This window comes from Tachypleus tridentatus, chromosome 9, assembly GCF_004210375.1.
Source record: "Tachypleus tridentatus isolate NWPU-2018 chromosome 9, ASM421037v1, whole genome shotgun sequence".
Lineage (NCBI taxonomy): Eukaryota > Metazoa > Arthropoda > Merostomata > Xiphosura > Limulidae > Tachypleus > Tachypleus tridentatus.
The window spans coordinates 98,676,912-98,689,232 of NC_134833.1; the positions used below are offsets into that span (position 1 = coordinate 98,676,912).

Here is a 12,321-nt window from a genome sequence, read left to right on the forward strand (position 1 = left end):
TAGAAACCTGCATAACATCGTTTAAGAAATCAATTTTCATGGTAATCTCTGCATGATTGACTTGTTAATTTTGTACCTTTTTAAAACTGTATACACCTAATATATACAGATGTTACTAGCAGTATTTTATTCTGCTCTGACAATCAGCAGTGTAAACATTTTTCATGTAAATTAGTAGTTTGATTGTTAATAGTAAAGTATATTTATACTTTCTTCTTAAAATCTATAAGTAGAAAAAAGTACTGACAACCATGAAAACTTGTAGAGTGAAAAATGATGATACAAAAATTTTTTAACAACAAAAAAATTTGTTTACAGGTCACACAGTGTAAGTTAAGTGTCTGCTCTCATACATCTAGTATATTGTGCAGTATGGGAATTGAGTTATTTTTGCTGTTATTGTGTATCATATTTTTCTTTTTTTGTTATTAGTCAAGAGCAGCTCTCTCGTTGTTGGCTTACTGTTACTACTTCACTCAGGATTTTGTGAATGCAGCTAACTGCTATGAACAGTTGACATTGATTTGTCCAGACATAGATGAGTACAAGTTATATTATGCTCAATCTTTATACCAAGCTTGTCTTTACGAGGAAGCTATGAAAGTTACTGTGCAAATAGAAAATCAAGAGTTTCAGTCAGAGGTAAGATTTCTATTATTAACATATATAATACTTAACTCTATCACAAAATGGGAATTAATATACCTGATTATTTGCAAATAATTGTAAGCAAGTTATGAAGAACTTTAATTGTTTTAAAGTTCACTTTATTTAAAAATCCTCATATATGATTCATTCCAAAAGTTAATATTCAACAAGTGCAGCTCAAAACATTCTTCATGAAAAAAAAATCTAAAGACAGCTGGTAGGGGTATAAGATCTCTAATTAAAATAAAGTACATTGTTCCATACTTCATTGTAATTAAAGGTTTAATATCCATACCAACCATCTTTAGAATAACAACATTCTTGCTTATAAAAACACAGCATTTTAATCGCTTTCCTGTTTCATCTGAATGCTAATGAACAAACTCACCAATGCTTTATTGATGAGAACAACTATTTCATATGAAGCCAACATGAAAATGATAAATAGGTACTATAATGGTATGTGTTAAAATTTTTGCTTGAATAAGATTATAATTTTATTTCACTTTTGTAAATTTTTTATGAAGTAACAAGTAAAAAACACTGGTTTGCTTAAATTAACTAAGTAGACATAATAAACTTTACAATTAGGCTTTTCCTGAGACATCACTTTTAAAATACTTCAGAATTTATATTTGTTTTCCATATAATTGAGGTTTTAAAATTTACATTTTAAGCCTTGGGTATAAATTTATAAGTCTGCATTTTTATATTTTATATATTTATATTTAAGCTGGTATGTACTTATACTTAATTTTCATTCATTCTCTTGATACTGCAACTGCTTTAAATTATTTTAGAAACTTCAATTGCTGTTTTTGCTCCTGAACATCTTGTGCCAGTACGTAGCATTTTAGGAAATACTGAATTAGGTTGTTTTACCCACACTTAACATACTTGTTAAATGTGTTAACAAATATGTATACTTGAATGTTAAAAATATGTAATGTCTTAAAAGTCATTTCATATTGCATTCTGCTTAGTAATTTACTTGCTAATGAGATAGTTAGTGTAAAGAGTTTATTTTTTGTATAAAAATTAATCAGGTTTGTATTATTTTGCATCACAGTAAGCTTAGTACAAGTATTGTTTATACAGTTGTTTGTATGTTTCATACTTCGTTTGATAAGGACAAAATTATTTTCAGGTTTTTCTTGGTCTAGAGGTGCAACCTTTTAATAAGCTTAAATTTTGAGGAAGAATGTTAGATTAGAAACCAAAGTGTAAACAAATCTAAAACTGTGAGGAAAAGTATCTTTACTGGAAACTAGCTACTGTTTGTGGCAAGGACAAAGTGAAACCTTTTGGTGAGAGCTTTATAGAGTGGGAATTATTTTCAGTGACAGATGGAGTTTTAGGATGGACAAAGCCAGTAGTGGCCTTGCAGGACTTTTGACTTCAGCTTCAAGTCCCAAAACACAAGTTTTGAAGGATATTACACCAGTGGAAAATTCTATTTTAATAGATAGTTCCTTGAAAATAAAATCTTCTCAAAGAACTAAAGAAATCAGAGTTAGCAAGAAAAGAAAATACCCCTACAACTGTGAAGAATATTTGTGGTTTCAATAATGCTAAAATTACAGAAATAAAAATGATTATAGAATGAGCATTAGAAATTCAATTAAAATCTTAATTTTAATTTTTGTTAACTGTGTTTTAAGCTAGTTTTTTGAAATAAATGAATAATGGTTTCCACATCTTATTATATTTTTTTAATAAAGATATTTTATAAAGTTTTCATTCAAATGTGTGTTCTTGTTTAAAAGTTCTTTTGTTGAATCTTATAAATTATGCAGTTGAAAGAAATATTTACATTCAAATGTATTTTCTGAAGTACACTTGGTAAAAATATTGAAGGTTAATCAGAATTTATGAATAATATAGAAAACTCCAGGAAATATATCTTCACTTAATTTTGTACACAATTTTTACACACTTAATATTTTATTGAATTCAATTTTCTTAAATAACATATAATGCACATGTCAATAGCTTCTGGTACAAGTAAACTATTATCCTGGTAGATAATACAACTGTTGCTAATATTATAAAGAGAAAGTTTAAACAAATTTGTTTGTTATATGTGTTTAGTTCTAAAGGTTATTTGAATGTGAAAAGTACTTTTATGAACTTCCTTTGTAACATTTAAAAAAAAAAATACATTTTTAAATATGAACACTCGGAAAACTACAGATAAACAATAATTATTTACATTTTCAGTCACATTTTCAAAACATTCCAACCACAAACATTGAAGATAATTAAAAATTTATTTACATGGGGCTTTCTTAAACCTGTGGATAATTGAGAAGTTTCAGGAGAGTGTGGGATTTATTTTGTTTTATTCAAGAAAGTATACAACTTTTGTTTGTTTTTATTAGGTGAATATGGTAAGATGTTGTGTTAGAACATTCAAGTATTGTGCAGCATGAATCCTAACATAAGTTGATAATTATAGAATGTGTTACAAACTCAGAAAAGCTAGGTTTCTGGAATTACAGGATTTGTTGGGGTGAGAAGGTGTAGCTTGAATGAATGACTGAATTGGAAAAGCTAAAATGATGGCTAAGAAATTCTGCTGAACAGGCCCAAAAGAAGTATATTCATAGTAGATTCTTGCATTTAAAAAGGTTGAATAAGATAATAATGTAATTGAGTAAACATTTTTTGATTATTTAAAAAGTTTAACAGATGGTTTATTTTAAGGTAAAAAAAGTTATGAAATACAATTTTAGTGCAAAGAATTTTATTTTTGTGACTACTGAAGTGAAATATCAGCCCTGAGTAGAATGACTTCTGTGCTTATGTGAACAACAGAAAAAGGAGAATTTTTGCTATTCTAAATGAGAGATACATTTCTTAATTATGTATCTTAAATAGTAAAAAGGACACATCTTATGTCTTATTTAAAAAAAAAAGGCAGAAAATATTTATTTGGAAGACAAGAAAACTCGAGGGAGTAAAGCTTTCAATTATGATAAAAAGCATTCTTAAAGTTGCAAAATTGAGATAGCTATGTGAAGCATTTTTCTGTAAAATCAAACTGTATAAACTTAATCACTTTTTGAGATTTCCATTTTGTTAAATATTGATTATTAGCAGATACTTGCAAAACATTTGCAGTCAAATTAATATTTTTATTGAAACAGTACATCTTTAAATACAGAATTTATAGAATAATAAAAATAATTCTCAGTTGCAGACACTTAAACTTGAAAGTACATTTGTTTTAGGCTAAACATTCTTTAAGGCTTTATTTAAGCATGGCTGAAGTTCAATAAAGAGAGATTAACACTGTATCATATTAAGTTTTTTTTTACTTTAGTTAGAGCTGAATTTTACCATGTGTAATAATATCATTAGGTAAACTTGTAATATTATTTTGTAATCTAATTAGATTCTTTTAAAAACTCTAAGCTTGTAATATGTGTTGCAAAATATTTGTTAAAGTATATTTATATTTGCCATTTGTTCACATCCATTATTTGACAAAACAAAGGTTTTGTCCCTTTCATTAGAATACCACAAATACATCATTTTGTAGCTTTGCATTAAAACAAATAATTTATGTATCATGAGCATGTAGATGATGTGCCCAAATTTTCACGACAGACAAAAATTCATACTATTATAGTAGATTTCCTTCAGTTAACACAATTGGCTTACAGCTAATATATTTCAAAGTAATTTGTGTTTATATTGCAAAGTTTTGGGTTTCAAATACTTTCATCTTGTTATTCTGAAATAATAGCTCTTGTAGTTTTCTGTGTCTTTATTAAATGTGAACATTTTTATTTACAGATTATTAAACTACAGGCAGCTATTAAATATGGAGAAGAAGACTTAAGTGCAGCGAAGGTAGGTTAGATAATCACATTACATACAAACCTTTTCATGTTGAAGAATTATCAGTGAGGACTCAGTTGGTTTTCTAAGTACTTTTTTTATCTGATGTATTTAAGTACCACGCCACTAGTGGTTCAGTTATGATAATTAAAGGTTTTCTCCCTTTTATTAGACATACCACAAATATGTCATTTTATAGCTTTGTATTAAAACAAATAATTTATGTATTGAGTCCATAAATTTGTTGGTTATGGACTTCTTCATGACGTAAAAGTACCACAAAAATTTCAGAAATATTACAAGTATTGGAAGTAATTCCACTAATTACTGCTTGGGTCCTCTATGTATTTTATATGGAAAATGGGTAATTTAGTCCATTATACAGTTATAATAATTTAAATTTATAAAAGAATAAGTAAGTGTTCTTAATGTTGTGAGAAAGATGTTTGTGTCACAATTCTTTGAAAAAAAAAGTGTAATTTAACATCACCAACATAATGATTTCTTTTTATCATTAAGCTTCATATAGTCAACCCAATCTTTTCAACTGCAGTCTTCATTTCTTGCTATTATCAGAAATAAACCTGATCCTTGGTTGAAAGAGACTAAATTATAGTTTTGTCTTCTTTAAATGTACTCCTTGGTGTGGATTCCTGTACGTGGTGAGGGGACCTCCCAGGGAAGGTTCTGTTCTTTCAGTTTATTTCCTCCGGGTTCTAAACATCCACCGTTTTTATTTGCTGTGTGTGGTGACCCATGAAGGGGAGAAGAGGATCCTGGTGGTCGAGGGGTCCAACCTTAACACACCACCTTGGCCTTGAATTCCTGCAGATGGGCAGCCTTGGGGTGGCCCTCCTTTGGGTCAATCGGCTGGTCCACTTGAGCTAGGGTCAACCAAGTACCAGTGTTGTATGTTCTTAGTAGGTGTTTTGGACATTATATCTGATGCAGGTGTTTGGGTATAGTGCTCACGAAACCTTGGCATTGCTGCAATGTCCTTGTTTGACATTGTAGTACATCCCCTTGTAGGACTTCATGGTGAGTGGGGTCAGTGAGCACCGAAATATTCCTTTTTTATTATGTATCCTTCAAATAAAGATTTAAATAAAATAGTGAAAAAATAGTCCACGTCTTGAAGATTCTGAGCAGCAATCTTCAACAACTGTAATACTTGTTGTACCTCATTTTGTTATCCTACATTCTGTTTCAGATAAACCTTTCGGGCAAATTTCTCTCTTTTTATTCATAAGGGAATAAACGAACTCACTGGCTCTCCAAAGTCAGTAAAGAAGCTTCAATCATATTGGTGGAAACATCCATGTCGCAACACAGTGAACTCCTCTTGCATACAAAAGCAATTGGGGATATACCTATTGAGGTTACACCTCATGCTACTTTGAATTAATCACAAGGAGTTATTGTTGAGAGAGATTTGAAGGACATTCTGAGTTAGAGATTCTTGCTGGTTTCTCCACTCAAGGAGTTTCTGCAGTGAGGCGTATCTCCACTCGCAAAGATGGAATTACGATGCTGACCAGTATCCTCATTCTGATGTTGCCATGTCCACCTGCCACCATCAAGGCAGGTTAACTTAATTGTGGGGTAGGACCATACATTTCAAACCCTCTTTGAGGTTTTCAGTGTCAGCAGTTCAGTCACTTAAAGATGTCATGTTGTGGTTCCTTGACGTGTGCTCCTTGTGGTGGCAAGGATCATGATGCCTATGAGTGTGTAACAGACCCCCATAGCATCATTTGCAATGGCTCTCATTCGTCCTACTTTTGTTATTGTTCTGAATGGTTGGAAGAAAAAGAAGTGCAGTGTTTGAAAACAATTCATAATATTACTTATCCTGAGGCTCAAAAGTTGCTGTCCACCACTTCATCTTGGATGTATGCTGCTGTACTTCGTTCCACTACTACAGTGGGAGTGCAGACACACCTCTCTGTGCCTCCAAAAGAATCATTCTCAAAACAAATGAGAAGTCTTTTGACCTCCATAGTTAAAAAAGTTGAGGAATTAACTTCAACACCCATCTCTGTCTCTCATATACATTCCAACAAATGCCAAGATACACTTTCTTTGGTCTGGGTACAGGCATTTCTTCAGATACATCTTCTCACACCCCAAGATGCAAAACAATCAATAATTCACGTTCTCAGTTACTGGAATCCTCTTCTAACAGCAAAGACCTGCCCAATCAACCCAGGAAACATTTCTGAACCCTGCTAATACAGTCACCTTTTGGCAGCTTTCTTTGTACAGAAATGACAGGCTGGATGATGGATGAGTGCATGGAGGGGTGGCACTGTTGATTGATCAGCATGTGCCCATGCTGTTTTTACCACTTAACACACCCTTGAAAGCCGTAGACATCCGTGTTTCCTTGGGTTGTGCCATCATTGTTTGTTCTCTCTTCCTGTTGCCTGGAGAGACATATGATCAATCAGACCTTCATGCTCTCATTGAACAATTGCTGTCTCCCTTTTTAATCCTGGAGGACTTTAATGGGCATCATCCCCTCTGGGGAAGTGCTGTTATTGATAGGAGGGGTCGCTCTGTAGAGCGTATGCTCTCTGATCACAACCTTTTTCTTTTCAATACTGGTTCTTCCTCTTATTTTCATGCACCTTGTCAGTCCTTTACTGCTATTGATATCTCAGTTTGTTCCCCTTCACTATTCTCCCATTTTTCATGGAGGGTTGACGATAATCCACGAGGCAGTGATCATTTTCCCACAATTTTGAGAGACACTGGCCATGGTCGATGCCACCCAACCTGTGTGCCCTGGTGGAAGCTGGATCAAACAAACTGGCCCACTTTCACTCCTCCCATCGTGTGTAAGTCATCAAAAGATGGCCGTGTGGCAGTAGTGACTGACTGTATCATACATGCAGCTGCTTGATGTATTCCTAAAACCTCAACTCATTTTCCATGATATCTTTGTCCATGGTGGAATCCTGTCTGTCACATGGTGCAGAAGGCTCAAAAATGGGTCTGGGATACTTTTCATAGGTATCCCACACTCTCGCACTGCATTGCTTTCCAGCAGGCTCGTGTACATGCTTGGCGGTTAAGACCTCAAAGCCAAAAGGACTCTTGCATTAAGCTCACAACCAGCATATCTTCTACCACTGGTTCCAGAGTCATATGGGACAAGATTCAAAAGGTCAGTTTTTTAATTTATACAATAGACCTCTTTTAATGTGATTCCCTTTTAAGAATCACAGTCCATCTAGTTCAATTTGAAATTAGAAAGTGGCTGTAACATCAAATAACTCGTAACCAGGACTGGAAAGGCCAACTTCAGGTGACTAATGCTGCTGTTAAAACTACTTGTTAGTCATTTTGGCAAGTTATTATCAAAATTTTGCTACAAGTCTTTTAAACTTTTATTACTTTTTGAAAATATCCATAACGTTAAATAACTCAGAACCTGGACTGGAAAGACAAACTTCAGGTGACTGATGGTGGAACTTTGTACTTAACTTGCCAGGAAGACTAACAGGTATGATAATTACCTTTATGCTACAGAAAGCCCTTTACAATTTGTATTAGTGTAGTTTTTATCTTAATGTTGTAGACTGGAAGTAAACATTGGTTTTATGCTATTTGTTTTATTTTAACTTAATTTCCTTTTATGAATTTTTCTAACTAAAATTGATTTTGACTTTTTACCAGATGTTTGGTGCACATAGCCTAGCTTCTTTGTGCCATAAAACACCAAATCAAATACATAATAAAGGGAGGCATAACAGAAATAAAAGCCACGTTAGACATTGAGAAGTTCTTGTTTTTTCCCTTTGTAGAGCCTTGTTGACCAAGCTCCTCCAGATGATCCTGATACAGAAGTTAATCTTGGTTGTTTGCTGTATAAGGTAAGATATAACTGATGGATTTTTCATAGGTATTTCATAAAATTCTTGATTTGTTAGTTTTTTTCACAGTTTAGATAAAACTTGAAATACATCAATAAAGTATAACATATTTTTGAAATACGTACAGTAGTTACACTAAATAAAGAAAAAAAACTTAAACAAAATGGATTGAATGAAAATGGAAATCAACCCCTTTTGTTATAACTGGGAGAGTTACATTGAAAATTTAATTAAAATGCTTTATTATAATGGTATACAAGTAAATTTGACATCAAAACATGGTTAGTAAATCAAATGCTCATATTATGTAAGTTTTACATTCTTAGTTTTACAAGGAAATATTAAAAAACAAACTTAATTTCACCTACTATGAAAATTATGACTTTTACTCTTTAGGTTCTCCCACTTTAATTTATCACTCCTCTGAGAAGTACAGAATTTAAGGTAAATTTCACATTATAATATATTTATAACTCAAGCAAACTATAATATTTGTTTTGCAACTGACAGTCAAATTAAGATATGTTAAATGTCACTCTCACTTATAACAAGTAAAAAATTCAAAGCAAAGATTAACAGGAAAGAGCTTACCAAAGATTAAATGTAAGTTGGCAAAAAAGTGAATGTATGAAAGTAAATTACATAGCTTATGTGATTACAGTAAGCAAACATGCCAGAAGCCAAATCAAACAGTGACAAAAGAAGATCAGTTTTTGAAAAAGCATCTTTGGGAGGGATAAACAAAAAATGTTAAAAATCAAAATGATACAACAAAGAAATTGAAGTATTGCAAAATTACACCTATCATTGTATTTTTTTTTCTAGGAGGGAAGATTTGAGGAAGCGTGTACTAAATTCACAAATGCAATGCAGGTAGAGGGCTATAAGCCAGGTAACTTTGTATGCCAGTTCTTTATTGTTAAAACCAATTTGTTAAAGTATGAGTCTTTGTGACTTGTGATGTGGTAAAAAATGGATAAGTACTAAAATTACATTTTAGTGGTACTGATTAAATGCAATGTGTAAGTGAAAGCTAGTCTAAGAGAATGTGCATTTGTAATAACGAACAAATATAAGTTTTATTAATATTAATAATCTGATTAAAGGAGCCTACTTAGATAAAAACAAGAGAACCCCTTAGTAAACATAACTAGTTAAATGTTTGATATTTTCTTCTGAATATTTATGATTTTATTTTAAAAAATAACTTGCTATGTATGGTTTTCATAACCTCACATTATTAGACTGATCATGACCTTTATCAATCTAATGCCACACAAGTCACTGATTTATAGATCACATTTCACTTGCATATAGTTGTATAAACCATAAATTTACATTTATTAATTAAGGACAATTTTGTAGATTTGTCGTACAACATAGCTTTATGCCACTACAGTATGAAACAGTTTGCTCCTGCTCTGAAGCATATTGCAGACATCATTGAAAGAGGAATCCGTGAACATCCAGGTTAGTAAAGTTCTGAGCAATAGATATTAAACAAAGTAAGTAGTTTAGTTTCTCAATTTGTGTGATATAAATGTTTATAAAACTGCAAATGTATGTTTGTTAGGATCTTAATTTTTCCAAATTATTATTTGCATAAAATATTGTCAAGAAAATTACTGATTCACCTTGCAAGGTTTGTTATCTACGTATGACAATAGTTTTCAGATGAAGATATACATATAAGCACCAGTTAGTGGTTATGGTTAATCAATCAGCTTCATGGAAATTTAAACTTTTTAATTTGGTGGATTAGTACACATCATATATTTCTGTTGCATTGTTTTAAGAGCAGAGTGCATCTGTGGGTAAATTTGTTCTTTATTTTTTGTGTGAACAATATGTTTGTTTATATTTTTCAAAGGTATAGTTTGAGAATATGCTGATTATTGTTAGTCACTTCAATATATATTAATCTATTTTATTACAAAGTTTAGGTAATATTCACAATCGGATCACGTTGGCTACAAAGGTTAATAAACTGCAAGCAGTGTAACACTGATATGGTAGATCCTGAGATGGAGTAATATTGGTTATGTGTGTCAGTGCTTTTGCATTATATTTTGTACAGTAGTAACACTATAACATTGGTTTAGTTAGGCATTAGCTTGCTAATATGTCAACTCTGAAATTTTGTTACACAGAGCAAATGAAAAAGCCAGTACTGGATGATCTTCATCTTGTACTGGCATCTTTTCCTGTTGTAAAAATATTCTGGTTTTGAACTTCCACAGAGGCCGTAGAGAAATACAATACTTTATGCATCATATTATGACTCTGATAATGATTTAAACCTGTTTTCTTGAATGTGAAGTTTATTAAATTTACTGAACTTGACAACACTTTCTGTACATGTAATTATTTTTTCAATAAATGCTGTTTAAAAGCCACTTTTTAACAGATTGTTTGCAACATCTGTTAGAGAATGATGAAAACCTTGTTTTGAGATTATAAGTATTTGTAAGAGATATATGATTTAATCAACTCATTGCACTTGGTACAGCTAGGAAAGGAACATTCATTGATCAGCTTAATTCATGTCATTGACCAGTTCAAGCAAGTTTTTACAAGCTGTAGGTGTAGTTTGAAATGCAGTTTAGGGAGGCTGACTGTAGCTAACAAACAGTTGTAAGTACTAAGTCAGGATTTTGAGAGGTTTCACATTTGTAAAAAAAACCTTAGAAATGCCAGCTTGTCACTAACTTTGCAAAAACGACCATTAATTGTGTATAACAACTCATTAGCAATCATTATGGTGAGTGCTAACTAAAACCTAGGCTAAGATATAATATTGAACAAAAATTACTGTAACTTCAGAAGTTTGGAGAATAATAACTATAATGTTAGTTTCAGTTAATATTTTGGTTGTCATAACATACACACTAAATTTGTTATGTTGTGTTTTTTTCAAAGAATCTAATAAAAGTGATCACTTTAACATTGTTTTGATTGTAAGGTTTGCTTTAAAATATTTTATGTAAATACATTTAGTTGTAGGTTTTATATATGTGTTTTCTTTACTTAGAATTAAGTGTTGGAATGACAACAGAAGGTATTGAAGTAAGAAGTGTTGGAAACACCATTACTCTTCATGAAACTGCTCTTATTGAGGCATTTAACTTAAAAGCTGCTATTGAATATCAGCTGAAAAATTGTGAGTTTTGTTATAATATCTGAGTTTTGTACTAGAATAGGTGTACTGTTTTATAAAAATAAAACATTTTCCTATTTTTTGGTAACTGAGACATTTGATGTTTGAAATCTTTTTAGCACTATTTATCTACACTTAGTGTAAATGCAACGCAGTGTTCAACAATCATGTTAATGTACCTTGCAGCACTAAACTTAGTCAATTCAATGTGTACTTTTAGTTATTTATAATAACAGATTTAGTATATATCAGTTATCTTAAATAGTAACAATTACATTGGTCAAATGTGACAGACATGGTACAATGTGACAATTTGCTATGATGTTAGTAATTTAACCCTTTTGCTACTGGCTCAGTATAAGATACACAAGTTCATGTACTCATTTGTACATGTTAAGTATTTACAGTATTTCTGAAACAGTACCTTTACAAAATTTGGCAAACTTTTTGTAAAGATTACAAGTATTTTGGACACAAAAAATCAATTTTTTAATGAAATATTTCTACTAAAGATTTGTTTGTGAATATATCGAGCCTGTTTTGTTACTATTTTGATTACAAAGTGATTTCATGTCACAACTAAAATTTATTTTTCTTCCCAAATATGTGAAATATTATTTGTGTAATCTCTAAAACTTCCTAAATACATTTCAAACTTTGTTTTCTTTCTGTAAGACTTTGTCGTTTTCTGTACCCTATGTGGGGTCTATAAATTGATCAACCTCATAACCATCATAGAAAATAAAAATAAATAGTTTATTTGTACTAGAATGCCTACATATTATGATATGT

The 12,321-nt window shown here is 31.4% G+C and overlaps 1 protein-coding gene across 1 annotated transcript in view; it reads left to right on the forward strand.

The window, feature by feature from the left end:
* Positions 1-12,321, forward strand: part of Ttc30 (tetratricopeptide repeat domain 30) — a 41,554-nt gene that overhangs the window by 12,223 nt on the left and 17,010 nt on the right. Inside the window, 6 exon segments of the mRNA XM_076455977.1 lie at positions 433-642; positions 4,450-4,506; positions 8,304-8,372; positions 9,198-9,264; positions 9,738-9,842; positions 11,404-11,532. Of these exon segments, the coding sequence (XP_076312092.1) occupies positions 433-642; positions 4,450-4,506; positions 8,304-8,372; positions 9,198-9,264; positions 9,738-9,842; positions 11,404-11,532 (637 nt within the window).